Below are 24,764 nucleotides of genomic sequence, written 5' to 3'. Positions count from 1 at the left end.
AAACATTATTGCTGTTTTTTAAAAGTACGGGACTAAACTGAATTCGCGACCGGAACCGAGTGGATTAACTAGTAATTTTCACGATAACGTTTTTCTTTTATACTAATTCAAAATCATATTCTCCTGTAACTTTTCAAGTCATTTTATCTATATATTATATACTATATATAATACTTACTTGTAAAGCTTCCCAAGGTTATAGTGTGCGTTCACGTGGTATTTATTAAACTTAATGGCTTGCAAGAAATGGTGCTCAGCGTTATCCATCCCGGAGACGAGAGTACCGATGTTGTTGTGAGCACTTGCGTAGCTTGGCCATAACCTACAACCAAAATATAGGTTTAAGTGGAAGAAAATTCCGTCAATATTGAGGATTTGTAAAAATAATAAAATAATTTTAATAAGGTTCTATATCATATAGGATACCTAAGTATTTCTCACTCTTTTTATCTGTGTACTTAATAATAATACTATTTACAATCTTACATTTATTTTATATTAACCTTTTACATGTACAAAAGATACAAAATGCTTTCTGGGTCATACGAAAAATGTGCGTAAAAAGTTACCATGTATCACTTCAGAAAAAAAAGCTCCAGTTATGAAAATACAGTTTTATTTCTTAAAAAGCACAAGCACATTTTAGTTGAAAGTAATAAAAAATTAAACGATCCACTAAAATAAAGCACTCCACGAAAAGTGCTCGCAATTTTTGACACTACACAATTTGTAACGAATTTAAAAACCTCTAAAAGTGGCAGTAAACGAAGTTAGCCGGGGATTAACACGCTGTAAAATATCTCTCGCACATGACGAATAGCTTAATAAAGTTTACTGGGATAGTTTGGTGTAAAGTCAAAACTGCGAAACGGCAAAACGGCTTTGTTACCTTAAGGCTTCTTTGTAATGTTTGACGGCATTGTCTTGTTGTTCCGTCTCGCGTAGAAAGTTTGCTAAATTGTAATGCAGTTTAGCGTTTTGCGGCAGAGTCACTAAATCCGCTCTGTAACAAACAAAACACATTTAGAGGTAATTTACGCCGAAATGCGGCGCTCGGTAAGGAGTATTGCAACTTGTAAATCGTGGTTACGGTTTTATGTCAGCTTTTATACATTTTTGTTTAATATTTTAAGGAAATTCGAGGTGTTTTTGCAAGTTATTAGTATTGCGGGAAACGATTTGTGTTCAAATTGCGTTTGTTTTGTAAGAGCCTGGTTTCGGTTCGAAATTGGTTGTTCATTTGTCACTGAGGAAAAATATCCTGTTTCGTATTTACGGCTTCCTACTATTTTTTATAAAGCACCACACTACACAACATACAAAGCATCACATACATTTTGACTCTTACGGAAAAGGAAATTTTGTCTCTTGCTATGTACTGTAGTGTATGTAATGGAATTATCATTAAACGGGGATAAATTTAATTACTATTAATTTGTGTTATTTTTTATATTCTGGCATTAGTCATTTATCAGTTAGCTTGTAAGGCTGTGAAACGGAAAAGTATTCTTACAAAAAACGTAGCAATAAAACTTTACATGTTCTACATGTTTTCAATATTTAATCTATCGTTAAATGCACAAGCCGGTTGTAAGGTAGTTTTATATCCCTAAGTCTGCACGTTATGTGCATTGGAAACACGGCTCGCGAATTACTTATGCAAGACGTGCAACGGGTTTGATTCCCATTTGGAACACAATTTATAGCATCTACAAATAGTTGTTTGCTCTTTGTGCAGTTTGAGTACGTGGATTCAATTTTTACAAGATACATTTGAGAAGTCTTATTTTCTTTGTTTCGTCTACAGTAAAATTTACGTGGATACATATTATTATATAAATTAACGTAGAGCAACTGATTTTGCGTGTAGCTGAATTAGTGAGAATTGTACTTATTGAACTAAAAACATACTCGTTTAAATGACTTGCGTGTTTCAAAATATCTTTATTTCATGTCTTCTTTGGTTTCAATTTAACTATCCGCAATTCAGATCAGATCGGTTAAGAAAATATTATAACAAACTTTTTTTGAAGTAAATTTTAATTCGACATATTATGTATTTGCAAAATTGTTACTATTATAATGATTTTTCACGCAAATATAACCAGATTAACTTTTGATTTTTTATTTAAAGAAAAGCCATCTAAAACAGGCTTTTGCAAGTCTTTAGACAAGTTTATCTAGCCCGAGAATGTATGGTGCAAGTAAAGTGAAACTTTCGTTGTGTATGGCCAGTGCTAGGGTTACGGTATTGCGCACCCTCTTGGACAAAGTTGTACAACTATTTAGAACAGGCTTTAACTATGTTGAGCTTTAACGTGGGAATTTGAAACATGAGGAAATGGTAGAACAAAGGGTAGATGAGTAAAAATATATGTAATTATGTTAACTGGATTAAGCAAATTTTTTTTACTATCTGTAATGTCATGTCGACTTCACTTAACATTTCTCGATAAGTAAGCGCGACAGCTTGGCGTCCGCTAGTTTCTTAAAAAAAAAATCAGTTCTTCATTTAGGTTCTGATTCTATTTTCTTTAAGTATAGGTGGTTATGTGTTAAAGCCTTCAAAATAAATCGAACCTACAATATAGTTCGTCACGAATAATAAAAATTAATATAATTGCCTAAAATTGCTTGTAACATTTTGCTGTATAACCAATATCAAAAGTACGAAAGTACCAAAAACACAATAATTATAACTCACGATAAAACAGCCAATAATTCTAGAAGCCGTCTTTCAATTAAATAAAACTCTTACAAATTGCTCAAACACATTCAAATGTCGTAAACAAGTTCTAAAACCTCCCATAGAAAATTGAATGGCATCGTAAAAGCAGAATTTAATATAACCGATATTTCATTAGGGAGTATTTTATGAAGTTACCGTCTTGAAAGACCAGGCGCGGTATGATATCAGACGCATTTGTATTGAGGCGGAGTCGAAAGCGAGGTGAACTGTTAGGGCTGCTATTGGAATAAACAGAAAATTGTATGCAATGTAGGCTTCTAGTTTTCTCATTACTTTTAAACGTTGCATGTTTAATATATAATAGGAAACGGGAATAACCGCGAACACGCATTTTACCTTCAAATGCCTAACGTTTTGGCGCAGGTTGCACTCGCCGTGGTCGCAGGCTGACTGACCAACTTCTAGTTTTCTATTTGACGTAGTTTACATTCGTACAATGTTGCGTTTAATATTAGCAGTTATATTTGATTAATCTAAAGCAATATATTCTTACATCAACCATACATTTTTGAGCCTAACTGAAGAGGTTAACACTATTGAGAGATACTAGATTGACCGTAATTATTTCTCTCGTTTAAATTCAATTTCACAATAATACTTATTAAAATAGTTTTATTATTGCTCAAATTATTGTTAACAATGTACAAAAATACGAAAGTTACCGATGACAAATATTTCGATTACTTTCTACACAAACGCAAGGCGTTTATGCCAATATGTGAATATCATCCACATTACCGCCAGCCCTACATAGACCTTCGTTCGTATAGAGTAAAGAGGTGCTCACTTATACCAACTTGTATGTGAAGGCGCTTTTGTTCATGTAAATGATACTGTTAGCTGATCACTTTCATTTGCTTTGCAAGTATGTATACATTGGTTTTTGGGTTAATTAATGTTAGAAAAATTTAAGAATGTGATCGTTTACTTAGTATCCTTGGTAATTCAACTGGACGCTACTTTTTAAACTTATCAACTCACTAGGTACCTACTTTTAAAAAGATGAAAATATGTAGCATTCGTACGATCATATCATCATACAAACATAATATTGCGCCTGTTATACCCGAAAGTGTAGGCAGAAGTGAATGAAATACACCCATCGTATCAAACATCGTTTAACCATTAACGATGTTTATCCCATGTTATAGGAGGCGAGTCTATTGCTATTTATGAGGCACGTCACTAAACTCCAGGCTACTATTGAGAAATATTTTTAAGATAAATTAAAAAACAAAGACTGATAGCCCGCCAGACTCGGTAATCGAACCTGAGAACTCATGATCAACAGTTAGACACACTAACAACCACCTCACCGCAGCCGTAATAAAAAAAACATAATTTAAGATATTACTTCAACAGTTCCAGTTTGCCCCTAAAGATATAAATAGAACACCACAAATAAACTATTCTCAGAAATACATCTCCATTTCTCATCAGTATTTCATAGACACCGAAGGTCTTGCCTTTACATTAATAACACCGATCAAATGAACCAATAAACCGGTATTGATAGTAAAATGTTCGTGGAAAGCCCATAAAGTAATTACTTCGGTGAAGCGTTGAGCCAACGAGGAAATGTTTGCAGTCAAGTGTATAATTTCATTTAATTTGATATCGCTATTGATTAGCTGTAGCTGTAGATAAATATTGACAGCTTTTGCCCGCGACTTCGTCCGCGTTTGTGACTTAGGACAAAATGTTCTATAATTTCTGGTATAATAGTCAAATATTGCTAAAAAATTAAATAAAAAAATACTATCTAGGGGGTTTTATAGCTAAGTATGTGGGAGATCTTTGACCAACATAAAAAACCTGTCTGGATGCACTTTCGAGGCAAGGACTAAACATATTAAAAGCATTACGCCTTGTATAGGTTTAGGTTGTTGTAGTAACTTTAGCAAATTACGAAATATAGTAGAAATAAATATAGGGTATTTTTATTTTCTTTGGCAAAAAAACCACCCACGTAAAACTGCAGGAAAAAAACTATTTTCATAATAAATTTTATGAAACAAAATTTGGAGTCGTTATTTTAACAATATAATTATTAACTTCTAAACTAACAACAGTCTCCATTTCTAACAAGCACATAGCCTTCATGCAAGGGTCATTTAAAAAACTGGCCAAGTGTGAGTCGGTCTCGCGCGCGAAGGGTTCCATACCAAAAAAAACGCATATTGTATAGGGACCCCCTAAACATATTTTTTTTATTTTTGGTAGTTTTTGTTATAGTGGCAACAAAAATACTTCATTTGTGGAAACTTCAGCTGTCTAGCTATTACGGTTTATCAGATACAGTCTGGTGACGGACAGACAAACCACGGCTTAGTAAAGGGTACCGTTTTTACCATTTAGGTACGTAACCCTAAAAATCATTACGAATTAACAAACCATCAGTTCTAAAACAATTAAATTATTATTACAACTTCTAAAGTCAGTCATAAAGTAACAATTTCCCGGCAATTAAATAGTTGGCAAGTTCTAAACTAAGGAAACCGTCGGAACTTGTTATACTTGTATTATGTTTTGTCAGACGCCATGACAGTAGGCAATTTCTTAGTTAAAGCGACTTTAGATTACACTACTGTATAGCTTTTATAACAATATTGTATTAATGTTTGAGAGCGAAGGAAAGTTTATTCGTTTCGACGTAGTAAATGTTAGTTATGAATTGCTAAGGACTTTACTAACAAACCTGTTGTTTATACATACATATATGTATGGATAGGACAAGTAATTGTTATTAATCGGGATGTCTGCATTTGAAAATGCTTTAAAAACTTTTCTGCCGGTTGCTTCCTTAAGTCATGTCAATGTTTTTGTCGGCTAAAATAAGTTTAACTCTAGGTAAACATCGACATTAAAAAATAGGGTCTCATTTTAAGCAACAAATTGCATCATATCAAAATAGTTATTATTATGAATACGCATAATTGTGTTTAATTGGGATTCGGTGTGCTATTTTTTTTAGTTTTATTAATAAAGTTTAGTCTAAGTTTACTATTGTTCCAACTATTATTATGGAAAATGAACAGCCTCTAAAGTATAGTGCGGTCTAAAGGCACCTTTAAAGTTGTATTAAAATTCTTGTGATAATTCGTAAAGTTCTGTGACGTTCTGAATATCATAAACGGTTTATATGGCGAAGGTCGACATGAAATTCAGTCGTTTGTTTGTAGGTTTGTGTTTTAGAATCATTGTATATTCAGACTAAATATATACGTAAATTACATATGTCAGTATCATGTAATTGATTTACTGTTAAGCTCTAGAGATCTTATTATCTATAGTATATAACATAGTGCAAATTATATGTCGTCGTCACTAACTTAGAAGAGCATTGTTTTACAAGTTAAGGATTCGTGCTATTTTTCTGATTTGCTAGGATTTTTTCTTAGGGTACGAAGATGTATTTAGACAGCAGTTAGTGTAACCTGCACCGAAACTTCAAGCAATCTAGGTTATATTAATATGCACGTTCGCGTTGATACCCGTATAATTTTAAACGATAAACATTCAACGCAAAAGCTAGACCATTCCGAGTCTTTCTCTGTCTACAACAGTATAAAAAAATGCTTAGAAAGAAAGTGTAATAATTGTGTTGCTCACCTCAAAAGAGTAGCTCGATCTCTCCAATCAGCGTTTCTCCTATGCGTTCTTGCTACTCCACTAGCGGCCAGTACTGCTAGACCAACAGCCAGGAACACTTTGGTACCAGGTTTTGAGCACCACATCAATTGAACGCCGTATGCCGTGATTATCACACTACCCACACTGTAGAAGAAGACATGGTTTAATTCATTGCAAACGAAAAACTTAACTAACCCCCGGTTTCTGAGGTACATTTAGCGATAGTTTATCTATTCAATAGCGTTTTTTTAAGCTCATATAAACATGACAGTTTGAATAGATAAACTACCGCTAAATGTACTTCAGATACCGTGGGTTAGTACAATAAAACTTACGTCTAATAGTTATAATAACTTGTCGTATAAAGTCCGCCTCCCACACAACATTATTCAAAAATGTTAGGGAACACGCTGATGTTTTTTTACGATTTATGTTACGTTTTGTCACGATGACTTGCTTTTTTTATTTAAGTTTTTTTTTTATTACCTAGTAATGAAAACTCCCACACAAAAATCAAATTATGTATGGGACTATAAAACATACAAACAACTGTCACAAATTACAAACAGTCCAGAAATAACTCATTGTTTATTGCTGTGTGTAAGACTCAAACTAATAATCTTCGAGGGCATCCTCATTACAAAAAAAATTACCCTTAGATACTGCGGAAAAAGAGGAATGATAAAGTTTGCTATATAGCAGAAGGAAAGGAAGAGTCTTTTACTTTTACTGTTAGTTACTAATATGGCACGTTATACTATTGTGACACTGGATCCACGACCATACAATTTGGATGGAAAAATTATTGGAATCGACCGTGCCTAGCGCGATTCTCGACAATTTGAACCATCGAGTATCGAGATTTTGACATTTACAATGTACTGCCAAAATAGTTTTTACGACGCTCGCTAGAGGCGCTGATCAAGTTTTCATAAATATTTTTTTCGATAACTAGCTGGTCGTCGATACTCGAGGTAGAGAATCGGGTTACTGTACTAAGTTGATAGACTACCTCTATAGTCAATCACTATTGCCACAAGCAGTTAAACTCAATAAACTAATCGAGTCACGACATAATAATATCTTACACCACTGGCATATAATTATATCCGACAATCAATAACCAGATTGGGCAATTAGTTGGCAGTAATAATTACCTAGGTATGTACAGCACTCGCTCGGCGATCACAAATCCGACTGTCACTAATAGATTGCTCGCTGGGACGAACGGGAGCACCATTAGGAGTAGGCCTATTACTGCTGGTGTGTGTTTTTGTACCTGTAGACAATAAAAAATATTATATCCCTACTTATATTTCAACTGTCTCACTAAAAAAGTTGTGTAAGCTCTTATGTTAAACTATGCAGTGTAAAGATTGTTGTCCTATTGACTCATACACAGTTTCAAAATTGATTGAAAGTGACAAAACACTATATAACTAATCCAAGCTTACTTATCGTTCATTAGTAAAACGGTAAATTTAATGTTGAATTATGTTCGTTATTCTTGAACGCGTAAATGCCTGAAGAATTTTGTATAAGTGTTAGCAAGATGTTAATTTTTCTTGCCATAATGGAATGATAAATGTTATTTTAAATGACCCGTTTTGTGAAAAGGCGATTAAAATTTTTAAGTTCTTTAGTTATGTTTTTTCCGTAGATACGCTATGTTACATTTTTTTATCTCTATTTTCACGAATTTTAATCGCCTTTTGTTAGGAAATTAGTTTTTTTTTAGGATTTTGCTGAACACAATTAGATTTTCCCTATGAGGCCGACATAGACTTTTGTTGGCTAAAGGCCTTGCCAATAAATTTGATAAAAAAATATGTTAATTAAATAACCTGACAGTTTTTGCTGAATGAGAAGTGCGTAAAGCAGTTTTTTCGTAGTTTTAAGATAATAATAGCGCGGGGATTGGTTATTTTCCAAAAGAATCAGCAATATATTAAAACTGATCTAAGCCGTTAACTCACTCATTAACCAATGTAACACAAATCAACTAAGTATCAATCAAACCAAGATCGCACTCGTAAACCTCAATAGATTCAGAGTCGATAGCTAAACAACCTGTCACTGCACAATTGAAATCCAAAATGTTGTTCACGTAATTGGTTTCAAGATATTCTGACGGTGCAATTAATACAATGGAAATTCTGCGGTACTCAAGACTCGTGAATTGAGAATTGAATACTAACTTTAGTTGTGTCTTGATTAGTTTTTGGGAGTGTAGTTTGGAATCAGCCGCCAAACAGGTTTATTAGTTACAAAATTCTATAATATCTATTCTATTCTATATCTCGATGCTATAATTCTAGTTAGTGACAATGTTTGCCTTTATCACCACTACTTAAGCTGCTTAAGTTCTGATTTATAAAAAAAGTGCAGCAAGTATAAGTATTTGATTGATTCCAGATCTTGAAATGTCTTCGTGCTAAGTTTTATTTGTCAGTTCCTTGGTTTAGTCGCTTAGGTAACAAATATGCAACCAAATTAACAGATTTTAAAGACTAAAATATGCGAAACGATTAATTAAACAAAAACATTTCACAATTCATAATTGCACGAAATGATTGGGAAACAATGTCAACGCCTATCAATGATAATATTTTTCCAAAACCAGCCAGTAATCCCTGAGAATAGAGCATACAACGAAAATTACTTTAACTTAATAATATTAGGGTGACACTCACCTCCATATCAGCAATAAACCGATAGCACAGTACCAGCAAAGCTCCGAAGGCGGCACAAGTGAGCAGGTTCCTAGGATCCCAGCCGCTGGTGATGAGAGGCACTGAACCCATCTGCCAGTCGTGGCTCAGGGTCCACGGGCACAGGAGTAACCACCAGTTGAACGCGGCCAGGTAGCAGAATGTCATTAACCTGGTGGAAAAATATAAGTTAAAACCTGTACCATGAAGGAAGGGATTTTTGGAAATGGTGATGCTGTTTTTTTAAATGTCAGTAAATGAACTAGAAATCGACCAGTGGTTTAAAGAAACCAGTGATTTGCTAAGTGTATCCTCAGAGAATAGTATTGCAGATTGTTTGTCATATTTTGTCAAGTGTTAGATGTTTAGCTGTTAGTGGTTAAGTCATATCTAGCTACACCACACCATGCAGGACTGATCGTTTATTGCGTAAGAGCTCGAGAGCACGTCTATCTAAAAATTGTATAGTATATGAAGTTATCTGCACATTTTTATCTGAATCAAACACTTTTAAGTATAAATTGAAATATCAAGTTGATATCAATAACTATTACTATATAACTCTATGTAATTAAATACAATCGCCATATAAACATAAATATTATTCAATAACATTTATCAATAATTATCGCAAATTTATTCAGAACTTATTTATAATTGAGCTTTGATATTACATACGCGGAATCTCATGAAAACGTAAATTAGCTGAAATCATGAACATGAGTGAGCACTTTTCTGATATTCCTTTCATCTCTCATTTCGTTAAAATGGTGCTCCAATATTAATTATACCTTCTTATTGGTAGGAAATTAATTAGTGTTAAATTGGTTCTGTTATATAAAGAGATGCCTTTGTCATCATTACAAGCTATTTATTACTTAAAGTGTATTGATTAAAAAAAGATTTTTTATCTTGGATTGTGTAGCAAGCGAATATTAGGTAACTACTTGCACAGTCGTAGTTCAATGGATTTAAGTACCTAAATCCACCAAGGAGTTATAAGAGTTATGCTTTCTTCAAGACATTTATAAGAAACATTATCTATAAAAAAACATAATTCTCAATAGAAAAATGTTAAGCATTTTATATTTAAGTAGATTAAGTAGATTATATCTCAAAAATAGCATTCTCGAATAAAATTACCTGACGAATAAAAATTTACTCAAAGCGAAGATTATACTCATTTAAAACGTATCAATTAGTTTGTTGTTCCTTCTTACCTTACAAAGAAACTAGGATGAAAAGCAGCTGGATTATCTTGAGGAGAGAACGAAGGCCACGTGCCTTGCAGCAGAGCCAGCCTCAGACAGACCAGCAGAGCTAAAGACACGACTACCTTGATCGTTCTTATTGACAGGCCGGTGCATTTCTTCTCGATCTTCAACGAACATATTGACCTGGAAGAGAATTCTTGTTACTGAAAGGTGTGGGAACAATTCAATACCAATTTCAAACATTATTTTCAAATTGTTTGCAGGTGTAACATATTTTTTGTGTAATTTTTGAAATTTGTTTTTAATTTTGCAGGTAATACAAACATTTCTCCTAGACTGTATTCATTTGGGGTGCTTAAGTCAATTATTATAGTAGTAAGTAAATTATTACATTCAAAGAACTAATGAGTTTTACTTGTTTTAAGATAAAAAACTATCTAAATATGACGCATGTAGAGATCGCAAATCGCGTTATTATTTGCTGCCTACACCAACGGTGACATAATATTATCAAAATTAAACCCAACATTACTCAACCCAAAAATATAAATAAAATAATAGCACCAAAAATACTTCAAAACGTTCGAACTCAAATCTTATGATCAACCAATATCGGTTAATTAAACAAACGTATTGCCAACCTCAAAATAAATTTGCCATTTAAACTTCCGAGCGAACGATCATTGAGTATTGAAGTTTGATCAACAGAGGGCACCACATGCGTGAAACCCATCGACCTTTGTAATTTTATTTCATGTTATCCCTGTGGGTATCGGACCTAAATATACGTTTCTTTTGTACAATTATTTGATGGGATATGAATTTTATAAATCCGTTTTATTGTGTTTATGTTACGGTTTTCGATTACACTTTGAGGAGATTTACTACTACAATATATTATTATCTATGTAACTGCCTCTGTGGCGCGGTCGGTAGTATATGCGACTGCGGTGCGAGAGGTCTCGGGTTCGAATCCTGGGTCGGGCCAAAAAGTCTTTTCTGAGATTTTCTGTTAAGAATTTCTTAGAGATTGCCCGGAGTTAGGAAGTTGAGGTCGAAGACCTCCGTGCCTCGGAGAGCACGTAAAGCCGTCGGTCCTGCGCCTGACCTCTCACTGGTCGTGTCGGTTATCCGTCCCACCAAACTATGACAGTGATGGAATAGAGAGTGTACCTGTGTATTGTGCACACACTTGGACACTATAAACAAAGTCCTGCACAGATGGCCGGTTTCAATGAAACTGACCGCCGTAGCCGTATATCGGCTAGGAGGACATTCATTATGTAAAATAATATTGTTTCAGTCATGTAGTGACAGTCTGTAAGTTATAAGCCCTGAAATCATTCGCTTTGGATTGTCATGAAACGGTGGGCTGAGACTTATTTCAATCAAATAAGTTCAGTATTAAGAAAATAAATAATTTTCTCTACGGTACTTCACGATGTTATTGCAAATAAATAATATTTAGCGTTACTTGATGATAAATAAATTCAATTGAGAGAAGAGCAACTATTATATATATTTTACTATCGTTAAAATTTATTTGTTTATTATTTCAAACTTAAATGATTTTAATGTTCATTCAACATAAATATTTATGGAAATAAATTACATTCTAAAGCTCATAATTTTGATAAAACTCAATGTTTGCATGAAGCGATAACATTGCAAAATATTTGTGTATACAACAATTTTATAAAATAGTTTTTACTTTGTTTAAACAAAACACAATCAAAATCAAATCATTTATATATTACATCAAAATTTTATGTTGAGACTTGTGGTAGTCGTTACCATTTCTGAATATACTTCTAGCTCGGAAAGGGGGTAGAGCCTATGTGCTAGCAAAAAACTCACGGCCACTCTTTACAATCGTTAAATGAATAACAATGTAGTTGATACAATAATTGATCATGCAAGGAGCTGCAAAGAATTTCTACGAAAACTGTGTGTATGATTTAAAATATCAAACAGAATTATACAATGTATACAAGCTTCAGCGCAGTATACCTCTACATAAGAATAACAATTGTAAAATTTCATGAGCGTCGTCGTGGACATTGACGGTCGAATAAAAAATTTTAAAGTCAATAACAATAAATGTTTTACAATCTTGAACAGAATTGAACGTAGAACTCTTTAAATATTGAAGTTTCAAATTAAAGTCAGGTGTTTTTATAGGGCCATACGACTTTAAGTTTATACTTTTATAGATTTTGTTTTGTAACAATGAACTAACATGGGTTTTCATTTATTATGGCATGACGTTGATTGGGAATTTCGTCTGAAACGTATTGATGATGCATATCCAACGCAACTAAAACGCATAAAATCTGCATGTTATACGTTGAAAATGCATCGACGACGTGATTTATTTCAGACGTCTGATAGCGGGGCCTATTAAAAACTACGTTGTAAAATGTAATTTATGACCATAATTTTATTACAAACTAAGCTAACCAGACAACTCGAAACCTTTCACCACACGAAAATTTGATATCAAAAACTAAATACATACGTTTGTTACTTTTTCACACGTTTGTCACATTCGTAAGTATGTGCATATTTATTATCCTCTCGAGCGCCCCAACGTCAAAATTCAAATATACCGTTAAGCGTCCGGGCCAAAAATGGCGCGCGAAATTGAATTGGCGGTTGGCGTTTAAGCGTCGATTCCGTCATATTTTAATACTAACACCCTAGACATACCTTATATATTTGAAATCTACATAAAATTTGCTATAGATTAAAACAATAAACCACAAATAATATTTGATAGTGGTAGTACAATAGTCGGTTTAATCTGAATATTGTGTGCTTTAGCCATGTGTTTGAAGAAAGTCTAATAAATATTTTTAGGCAAAAAAAATAATATGACGAAAGGTCTTATCGTGTAGTTAATGAATAATGACATTAAAATCCAACTGTAAAATATACTCAAATCTTTAAAATTAGTTAAAAAAAGTATTTACAATATTGGTCATAAAGGAACATGTCGTTGGGTCAGATGTTGTTTAAGGTGCTCTCTGGCCTATATCAACCACTTATTCAAGTGTGTGCATTAGATCGTCGTCTCGTTTCATCAGCTTCAATGTCAAATATGTTTAAAAGGGATAAACATAGTTTTAGCATTTCGTTTTTACGTTTTTTAAATGTAAGATCGTTTTGCCGTACCACGGTGGCGGGGCGCTTGACGGGGGTAGAACATTCAACCGTGACACGGTGGCCGGGCGCTTGAGAGGTTATGAGAAATGATGTAGATTTATATTATACACATCTTTTTTATTAACTTCAGGCCATAGAACAAAGCTTTCTTTCACAAAAAAGTAACGAATAATCTCAATATCCATTTTTTTCCAAAAGAAAAGATCTCAACTACATCATTAGAACATTTGAACGTTAACACAAACATTTGCGTTGTACAATGTAGGAAAAACTCTGCCTTGTTACAAATGAGAAGCAAATAGCGCTACAAGTGTTTGATGTGACGGTGAAAGGGCGTAAGCGACAGTTACTTGTTGAGCTATTGTGAGTCTAAGTGTGAAGACGTATAGGGTGATTACTTTGTGTATATTTTAGGTTATTATTCGTATTAGGTTGTAAAAATAACATTCAATATTTCGCTCTAACGATTAGGCTGCTATCTGCTACAAGTTGTGATTTGACGGTGGTCCATAATGTTTTATTAAAACAAGTGAACATAATAATATTGTACTTTATGTTTTTATGTAGTTAAGAAAAGATCTTCGAAACAACGTATAGTTTGGCACGACCTTAATATCTTGCATTACTTGGAAATCGAATACTCCAGTATAAACGTTCATTAAATATGACGATGTGGAAAAAAAAACCACCAAAATCAATATTTGTTAAACGTAACTTCAACTTACTATTACACTACTCACTCTAATCGGTTATTAAAACACTTAAAGTAATACAAAATGAAAGAACCATCCACTCCTTCTCTGTAATACAATGAAATGAAATATTAAAAGTAATCCTTCATTCTTTTTCGAACGCTACAATGTCTCGTCCCCAATATTTTCCATCGAAACCACCACTATCACTTTCCCAATATTGTTTGATCGCTAACAGACAGGCGCAAACAGAGTCAGTTCTACGAAACTGGACAATATCTCACAACCATAAGTCGTACAAGGTGAAACAAGCCACAATAGTGCTCGATATTGACGAAATATTTGCAGCAGAGTGAGTGTAGTGAGAGAGACTTTTTTTGAAAGATAGAGAATATTATACTGAGATTTGTTCTGTTTATAATTGTCTTATTAATCATTGTGGTTTCGAATACCGGAACAGAAGTCTCAATATAATTTTATTGTTGGTCCCATGTAATAGACGATTTGTTAAAAGGGATCGATTTTGTAGCCATATACCAGTTGACAAACTCAAAATAATAAAACAATTCTAAAAAAAGTCATAGAAACTGAGAAGCACTTTTGATAATACCCTTTGCATACATAATTTTGATCCCGACTGCATACACAATTCTTGGATGATATGTATACGAGAAAAGGTCGGTTCATGAAGACTTTTAGGTTACGACAGTTACGACGTTTTGGCACTTGACGTATTTTCCGTAGAGTAAGCTCCTCTTTTGACGTTTTTATGAAGAGTTTGAACCCGTAGTTTTAGAACGTAGATAAGTCTTAATAACCTTCTAACAACTCCAACTTATTATGTTAACTATTTTTGTTGAACCGAATATTTGTCAGTGTTGAAACAATCAAACTAGGTACCAATTGGTTTACGATTATAAAGCTAAAGAAAAAGTTCAACAGCACCAATTCCAATTTAGTTCTTATAATTTGTACTTACTCACTTGGTCTCTTAACTCAATAAAAATCACAAGATAAGCTAAATCAAGATCAAAATTCAATCTCAAAAGTCTATATAAATATCACTTTGGCAGTCAAATTTAAAACTTAAGCACCCCAAATTGCATAAAAAGTGTCTTCAATTTAACAATAGATTAAAATCAATCACGTACCTTTTAACAAACGGCCAGCATCTATAAAAGTCGAATACTAGATTGAGTATGAATATCATGATGCCGGTCTCCTTGGCCAGCATACTGAGAGCTCCGAGCACTACGCTCAGCCATACACACTTCTTGTTACTCGTAGGCCTGTAATAAATGGTCATGTTTTATATGGTATTTTACACTGAAGAGCGGAGAGAAAATTAAGTGTTGTTGAGATTTTTGTGTTGTACTGAATTTTTGTCTGCGTGAATTGTTTTCTAAATGAGAATAACTATTTTTATTGTTTAGATATGTATAGGTTTTAGAACTAAGTTTAAACTACAATATTTATCTTAGTGTAACGACACACCTGTCGAAAGCGTGGTCAGAAGAGATTCCACTCTACGCTGAACCCGGCTTAATTTTGATCGGTGTGTCTGAATAATAAAGCTAGCGAGTTGAACGATAAAACGTTCGGCGCAGAATTTACGCATAATTCGCGTCTCCGTAGGTTTGTCGCTTGACTTAAATATTATGTATAAAACTTACCTATGATAAACTAGTAGTGAAGACAGGAAGAATATACAAGCTAACACGTCGGCTCTGCCCACTACTCCGGCTACCTGCCACAAACAAAATATACATCTAAATACATTAATTAACCAAAAATAAATCTAAAACATACTAACAAGATATTGTAGGGTACATACAGTACAGGTGTTCATAGAAAATTCACTTTCACATCGAAATATTCAACTAATGACAATAAAATTTGAATCAATTAGACTTAGGACTTAAATGTTTTTCAAAAGGATCAAGACAGTTTTTTTACTACTCTATCCTTTGATCCTCGTGCTAAGCCTAGTAACATAAGTTCTGCTAACTATTTCTGTGCGTTGTGAGACTGTTGATAGCTGAGTTGGGCGACATTTCCAGGAATGGAACAGTCTGTTTGCCTTTTGAAGGAAAGTTCTCAGAGCTTAGAATTGTAATCCAGTTACGTTGCTACCCATATGTAGAGTAAAACGTTAGTTCCAGTTGCAAATAAATAAAGTATGTGCCAACTGTATGTATAAAAAAATGTTCTTGTGTCAGATTTAAGAATTAACTTACAACAAAAATAATACAAAAAAAAGGATTTTAAGCGATTAGCGCTGTGTTAAAGTAGTTGAAAATTTTCAAGTCCGTTTACTAAAATGTGCGTATGATACTTGTATTTTCTTATGCGGGTGGAACCACAACCCTTACAAAGATTGATAGCATCAAAGTGAACTTAAACCGTCTGCACCAAATTATGGCGGAAAACCTTCAACTTAACTATGTAATCAGTACTAAAAACTCCACTTTTCGTTTACCACAAAAAAACAACACCATGTATAAAAACTCACCGCCTCAGTATGTACAGGGTGTACAGCGAACAACAGCGCAGCGAGCGCCGCGAACGGTCGCTGTAACCGCGCGATTGTTACGCATGCTCGTGCAACAAGCGCGCAACATGCGGCATGTAGCGCGACGTTGCAGGCGTGCCACCACCACGGACGAAGACCTGCGAGCGCGTGGTTTAGTCTGCAACAATGGAGGATAATTGTTAGTGGGTTTTGGCCTCTGTACTATTTTTTGGAAATTCGGTTTGTGAAATTCTGAATAAAACATCGCGCTGATTTGAGAATTTCCTCCCTTTTTATAGTTAGGTAGAAATGGTAAGTTGTCTTCAAACTCAGAGAAGCACATTAATAAACTGCTTTAATTAGTAAGTTGATATTGATTCAAGGTGGAAATGATATTGTTTTGTGATATTTAACCTTACTTCCCTTTTATTTTCACTTTTGAACACTGTTTTTTTACACATTATAAACATTGAGTCACTAACAACACTAACAAAAGCTTATGATCATTGGTGGCTTCCTAAAGACTCACAATAAACTCTACTACACTTATTACCAAAACATTCTTCACTACACAATTTCAAAAGCAACTCCACAACATCACACAAAGCTTTCCCAAACCCTACCCCAAAAATATAAACAAAGAGGGCTTTAACCTTAAAACATAACCCATTTATCGACAACACAGGTGTCAGTGTAACAAAAAAGCCGTATTTTTCCCCCATTTCATAAGGATCGCACGTCTGCAAGTAAATTCAAGGAAAAGGTTCAACCACGTAGTGTACTTATGACGAATTATGTACGTGCATAAGTAACAATAGGACGCAAGTGAAATGTTCGTTCCGTATTTTGATTATGAGAAGAAAAATGTGAGATGTCTCGCCTTTGGTTGGGATAGGCTTTGTTTAGGGGCTCATTAAAGAAGATGACCAAGCATATATCGTACATGTAATCGTATGACATTGATAAGTAGGGTAAATCATCTAATTATTGACATTTTAACTGTATTGTGTTTATATCTACCGTTATGTACAGTCAAATCCAAAAATATACATTAATAAACTGTTTGATTTCTTCAAAGAAAATTTACTGACTATTGACAGAGGTGACTCTATCATCTACAACAGGTCATCAGTACCTTTACAGTCTCTACAGTACTCTCAGTATAGAGAATATGTACATGAAACTATCAGAGTAGGTAAGTATAGAGAGTACCTCTGTCTTTAATGAGATAGTCAGTTTTTAGCCATACAGAACTAGGAAAGATCTTTGGGCTTTCTGATTTTTACAACATATTTCTTTATTATCATCCTATTGCTATTTCTTCTTACAACCAAACACACAATAACATCAAACAATAAACACATCCATAAAAAGCAATAGCAATAACAAACGTCAAAGTAGCAATACGTAATTGGTCCATTACGATTACTCGATAACATGAACCAGTAAAAACTGATTGTATCGCTTTGATAGCAATAAAAATAATATTGCTATCATGAACAACGGGTAATTGAAGCTTTTCTTTTCGATCTAAATCCTTGAAGGAATCAGTTTCGTCTGAAATTATTAGAAGTAAATATTTTTTTCTGAGAAAATTGGATGAGTTGCGTTTGATTGGTTTAGGTTTTGTTGATCTTATGATTGGTGATACAATACAGATATGGTTGGGCATTCAGCATTGAATATCATGTAGCAAAGTGGGAAGGAGTGTTATTTTATATAAAAGGACTAAAACACGTCTTTTTGGAACATAAACAGACTCATTCTGTGCTCTTATCAGATAAGGTAAATAACAAATTATTAAGTAGCTGTATTGCAATAAAAATTATCGATACACAATAAATATTACAAAACTTCTATACTCGAGAATCAAACCTAGACCCTTGACATTAGGCACTAACAAGAAACGCCCAAAAAATTCAACCACGGAATAAAATTCAAATATAATTACCATCCGTAAACAAGCCCGTACAAAAATAACTTCAAGGGAAACCTATCAAAAAATTACTTTGAACAACTTAATTAAACTTATAACTTTAGGTAAATTAAAGTTAAAATGGCTGCGGCGTTTTTTACTGGAAATCCTTTATCAAAGCTTGTACACTCACAAGCAACGTTTTGTATAGATGTTTTTAACCTTATTTTAGGCAATGAGTAAAACTACTTAGTATGTGATCTTCAAAAAGATCTTGCTTGCTCACTGTGTAAATGTAGTTAAATTATTGCGGACATTACGCCGATCAATTATGGGTGTAAGGCGTTTTTTATTTACACGTTATATTGATATTTTCAAATGTAAAATCTATGGTTATCAGTATGATCGTTTAAGTTTTATCGTAGAATTGATATCAGTGAAATATATCATGGACACACAATCAATCTACCAAGAAAATTAACATTGAGTTGAAGACTGGGATAAAAGTTTTTACGTCTCAACTAATGTTTGCATATTTTTGCTCACGCCTGTACAATTGGTTGGAAAGCTTTCGTCAACTAAGTACAAGTTTAAAGTTAAATTAACGAGTGGAGAATGGCCGGGGCTCGGAACAAACAAACAACGTTCATTAATCATAAAACTAAGCCCCTCAAGGGCTTGTGCACTTCATTATTGAATAGAATTCTAAACGACTCTCGATCTTAGTTGGCTGATAGTTTTATATTGTTTCGGTGATAGTAGTTTAGTGATTAATGCTGAAATGAGAAAATTAGAAACTTAACTTTTGAATTCTGTTTTTATTAATATTGTTTATCTGCAATTTTATATTTTATCATAAGATTAGTGGTCAACCTAATGTCGAAGTTCTGACATGGTTTAACGTCTGTTATTGTAACGGACAACAACCGGTTACGACTTTTAAAGTGCCTTCCGAAGCAAGGAGATGCTCAGCTAGATGGCAGCTGCTTAGTCACGGAGGATTTAAAAAAATCAGAAACAGTATAATAAAATCCAAATTAACTAGTAACTTAGCTTTAACATTACATACAGAGTAATAAAAAATCGAATTGCAACAGATTTAGTCATTTGAATTCCCGAAAACAACAAATGTTCGACTCTTAGTTAGTTGCTACGAGTCTAAAAAGTCATTTGTTTAGTAAATAAGCTATCACAAGATTTAGGTAGATATTTGCATCACATTTTCACATTAAAACCATCAATATCTTTATCTTAAAACGATATATTATTCGTCTAAACAAAAGCCATGGCCAAACTCACCCCTTCTAAACTCTTAACTACAATACTGCCTTAGCCGTCCCCTTATTGTACATAAGTACCTGAACTTTACAGACTACTGAATCACCCTCCTTCGAGATTTAGACTAGACTTGTGTAGTTTGTAAAACAATGAATCGATTAATTTTTATTAGTATAGCGTCTGGACTTCATGTTGTTACTAGATAAGAGAGGAGTTTTACTTTCAAATTAATTGTAGGAGTTTAAACTGTACTTAGTTATTATTGGTTATACATAAATTTTCGTTCTTCATATCTGAGAATGCAGCAGATTGGCGGTCACTAACTGGAGTTGTATAACTACAGTAATTTCTAGTTTGTTGCTTAAATCCATATACTATTTTAACGATGCTGGGCTAATGATGCTGTATTACAATTAATATACTAAATATTCATAAATCAACAAAACAGATTTGGTCTCGTTAAAACAGAAATGTATCCGCGACTGTAAATAGTGAAAAACTAAGGTAGAAGCAGAAGAACAACATTATTTTTATATTTATTTTTATGTTATTAAGAGATTTTTTTTAAAACTATCGTAAAAAAATGCTGTATCGTCGTTCAACCTTTAACCTTACAATGTGGTATCCTATTGTCACTGCACTATATTACTCAGTTCCCCGTAAACCGACACAATGCGTGTACAGAACACATAACCACAACTTTGCACGACTTCTTCTAACCGTATTTTATGACGTCACACTATGCCCTTTTTACTGCCAAGTGATCGCTTTTACGCACGTTTAAATTGTTGTCAGTGTTACGAGATCCAAAAAGAAATGTTTTTTATTTTTTTGTTTTTTTTTTAAGATCTAATTGTGAGGATATGATATATTATGCTGTATAACAAGGTGTATGGAAGACAATGAAGCGAGGAAAGCTTGTATGAACATCGCAAGTGGCGTTATCTGGACTCTTCCTATCCTTATGGTAAAAAAGCGTGACTTTATGTATCTATCAAAGAAATCACATTTTTATCTCTTCGTCTCTTTTAGAACAGTTACTTAACTATTTGTGTAACTTACTACTCATTGAAGAACTATTGAAAGTACATAATATGTGTAAGTCAAATAATAAATGAGTATGCAACTTTGAAAAATGTTTTTCGTACGCTGAGAAATTGCCCAATGTTTTTTTTCAAACATAATAGTCTATCAATCTTTAACCTATGCTTGATCGTAGCCAACTGAATATGATAACTACGTATCGTCTTCTACAAAATCAAAAAATTTATTAACAATACAATAACACCCAGCCAAACTCATCGAAATTATAACTTGAAACAACATTACACTACAAACTTTACACAGAATTACCGATAAAACGTTGTAAAGCCCACATTCGTATGTAAAACCATCATTAAGTACAGACAGAACACCAAAATGGCTGACCAACCGACAACGACCGATGTAAATACCCACAAAGAGGTATAAACAAAACGTTTAAATGCCTGTGTCATTATAAAACATTTAGCGGCACGGAATATTACAATTCGGAGGGAAAATGTGCAATAAACTTATGGGGATATCTATAGGAATGGTGTATTGACATGAAGTTAATGCGGAATGAATGATAACTTAAACAGTCGCATTGCATTATTGTTATCTTACCCCTATATTATGCAAAAATTAAGGCTTCGATTATAGGTGTGTTTTGACTCTGAAATAATAATATGTGATTTATCAAAAAGTAATAGTAAATTATATTAAGCTTAATTAGTTCGGGATGAGACCCTTGCCTAACAGTAGGACTAACAAATTTTAGAAAAGTAAATCGAAATTCCGATTTTAGGTATAATTATCTTTGGTTAATTGGAACGATCTACTAACTCAAGCAGTCTACAAGTGAGATTCCACTATCATAGATTCACATCCTGTAGTTAGTAGGTATTTGTACTAACAATAGAATAAGAATAATAAATACAAGTGATTTTATATGTATAGATAATGGTCAGAGTTCGCGCGTGTAATTGCAGTGAACCGCGCTGGTAAATGCGTAGGTAATACACGAACTAACTCCCACTGATAAGTAACCGTACATTTTAGTAAAACTATCAGCTTTTACCAGCAAAAATACAAAAATCAACACCCAAATCAATTGAATTTAATTCAAATCGATTGCAAACAAAGAACAGACTAAACGTAGAGCAAAAACAGTGTTCTGGCAACTTGATAATTGAAAGGTATCCATTCTCGTGCGAGGTAAACGCAGTGTCCAGTGATTGGTTTTTAATAGGCGCCGGTATCTAGGCAGGTTTAAAATCGTTCGTCGTTTTGCGATACGTGATCCAGCGCGTATTACTTTTTCGCGTTGTACTAAAAACATGTGGTCTTTAGCTGTTGTTTTTTGAAATTTTGTATTATGGCTTGTTGTTTTTTAGATTCAAATAAGAATCTTTGCGGAGCAATTGTACCAAGTCCGTTTTAAAAGAGAAGAGTTTAGCCCATATTTTTTTATTTTATTATATTTCTAATTGTTATACAGGATAATATAAGTAGGTACTATTTAGCAACTACTTAATTTATTTTATACTTGAACCAGCCTTTAACTTTACTTGTTCGACAAATTATATTAACATTTCATATTAAACACACAAAAGTTATATATTTTATTTTAATCTTGCACTATAACAGTAAAATTTCGGTAACAGAAATTCATACAAAATATTTCTCCGAACTAAAATCTGTTTACATCAAATAGCTTCAAAGATACTTGTAAGAAAATGCTCTGAATTATTCCGAAACTCTCTACTTATGAATTCGGAGCACTTACAAAAGGCAGGGCGATTCGGTGCAACAGCATTTTGCATTTCCAACTTAATTGCAACGCCATGAAAGAGTTTTCCTGAGGTGTGGTGTCAGCGAATAGGAAATATTAATACCCTGAACATCACGCGAACCACAGACTATTAAACTTTCAGAAACAATAAAACGTCTGAGCATCGGTTTGAGGGGAATGCGGTTTTGTAGAAGGATATTAGTTCGTACTTGATTTCTAAATTACGGGTGTGATGTGGATGATTTTGTCTTTCATATTCGATTATTAGTGGCACCGGGTAGAAGATTAGCGTTATCTAGAGAAGCCTTCTATGTGGAAAGAAGAACTTTCAATTTTGATGATGATGATGTTTTATGTGCCAATAGATTAGTTTTTGAACTGTTTCTGTCCATTTTATCTTATTATAATCATAAAAAGAAATATAAATTAACGCGACTACAGCAAATAGTATTTCAAATAAGTTTTGAATGAAATTAAATGACATGAAACATTTCAGAAGCTTTAATAATAATTAAAAAAGGACTTCTAGGTCGTACGAGTTAAAAAGTACAATAATATTCAACTGAGCTTAATTACGATTTTAAAAACTTAGCTTTATAAGGCTGATGTACCATTTCTTCACAGAAGGTGTGACTTTTACCTCAATATAAATTATCGCTTTATAAAACACTTGCAATAATTTACCATGCACAATTTCTTATAGCAGTACCACAACTGCAATCGTAAACTACTAACACAGCAATAAGAAATCATAAAAAACTCGAATCGAGAAATCAAAAAGGACAAGAACGAATTATGAAGCTCATTATACAGTACTTGAAACACTCGATAGTATCTCACCGCACTCGGAATATCGAGAAATGGAATGAGAACTTTGAGTAGGGGCTAATAACGATGAAACACGATTGTAACTTGAGAATAATTGTTCGGATCTTTTTTGGATGTATCTCGTGTATAATAATATAATTATTATAATAATTAATAATGTCAGAGAGGTGTTGTATTATTGTAAGTAATGAAAGAATGTACGAATGATTTATGTTGAGTGATAAGGAAAGTTGATATGACCACTATTACTAGTATTACATCCAATTCAGGTAGAATGAATTCCAACATTTCAGCTATTGACGTATAATCATATAATTTATGATCCATCCACTTCCATACAACGGGAACGTCACTATTATCATGACAATTATAAACCTAAAAACTTAAAAGTACATTGTCTAAACCAGGAACCAAACCTGAGACCTCATGATAAACATACACTACCATACAAACTAGAAAGAATCAAGTTCATTTATCATAATAAATAATGTTATTAAACAACCTCAGCAATAAACTCAGCAACCCCGTCTCAGTAGCGCGATTCTGTACAGTCGGTACTGTCGAGTATCGAAAGTTTGACATTAAGAATGTGCTGCCAAAATATTTCCTACGACGCCCATCAGAGGCGCTGATAAAATTATCACACAAAATTTGAAGAGAGGCCGAATGTCGGTAGTCGATAGTAGTAGAGAATCGAGCTACAGTACCCAGAATAGTATACCAACAATAATACACATCTACTCTAACATGTAACCACAAACCCTTAATCCTATCGATAACAATATTCTATTCTGAACACGAAGACAAGACTATAGTCGCAGTCGCGACAGTCACAATAGTCGCAACAGTCGCATTTATCGGTACATTCAATATTGATGGAGCAACACAACGCACTCAGCCGGTAACTGAACTGTATATAGACTTGAGTTCAATTGATGGGCTATATTTGAATTGTTGCTATGAATAATGGGATTAATTTGTACTAATATTATAAATAAGTTAGTATATAATGTACAGTTCTTAATAAATAAGCGTGTGATGTAATATTACTGCGGTCTTGTTTTATATGAAAACGGCTAAACCAATTTATAGCATTTGGGTATTTGGTATACAGTTTCTTGTGCATGATGATACGAGTAAACGATTACATGTATTAATGTGTATTTTACAGTGAAGAAATAATAATATAATCTATAAAATAGTTGATATCGTAACGAAAATAAAACAACTTGAAAAATTTCTTTTAATCGAA

The 24,764-nt window shown here is 33.5% G+C and overlaps 1 protein-coding gene across 3 annotated transcripts in view; it reads right to left on the bottom strand.

Annotated features, from left to right (window-relative positions):
* LOC142974245 (protein O-mannosyl-transferase TMTC1-like) overlaps positions 1-24,764 on the bottom strand; it is a 211,857-nt gene that overhangs the window by 5,493 nt on the left and 181,600 nt on the right. For all 3 annotated transcript variants that reach the window (XM_076116436.1, XM_076116437.1, XM_076116435.1), the window contains 9 exons: positions 16,677-16,854; positions 15,838-15,911; positions 15,316-15,453; positions 10,314-10,490; positions 9,076-9,265; positions 7,540-7,661; positions 6,362-6,526; positions 890-1,003; positions 179-322 (listed from right to left, as the gene is read on the bottom strand). In XM_076116436.1, coding sequence (XP_075972551.1) covers positions 179-322; positions 890-1,003; positions 6,362-6,526; positions 7,540-7,661; positions 9,076-9,265; positions 10,314-10,490; positions 15,316-15,453; positions 15,838-15,911; positions 16,677-16,854 — 1,302 coding nt within the window. The remainder of the gene's footprint in view (positions 1-178; positions 323-889; positions 1,004-6,361; positions 6,527-7,539; positions 7,662-9,075; positions 9,266-10,313; positions 10,491-15,315; positions 15,454-15,837; positions 15,912-16,676; positions 16,855-24,764) is intronic.

Source organism: Anticarsia gemmatalis, chromosome 7, assembly GCF_050436995.1.
Source record: "Anticarsia gemmatalis isolate Benzon Research Colony breed Stoneville strain chromosome 7, ilAntGemm2 primary, whole genome shotgun sequence".
NCBI classification, from domain to species: domain Eukaryota; kingdom Metazoa; phylum Arthropoda; class Insecta; order Lepidoptera; family Erebidae; genus Anticarsia; species Anticarsia gemmatalis.
This window is presented reverse-complemented; position numbering and strand designations above follow the sequence as displayed.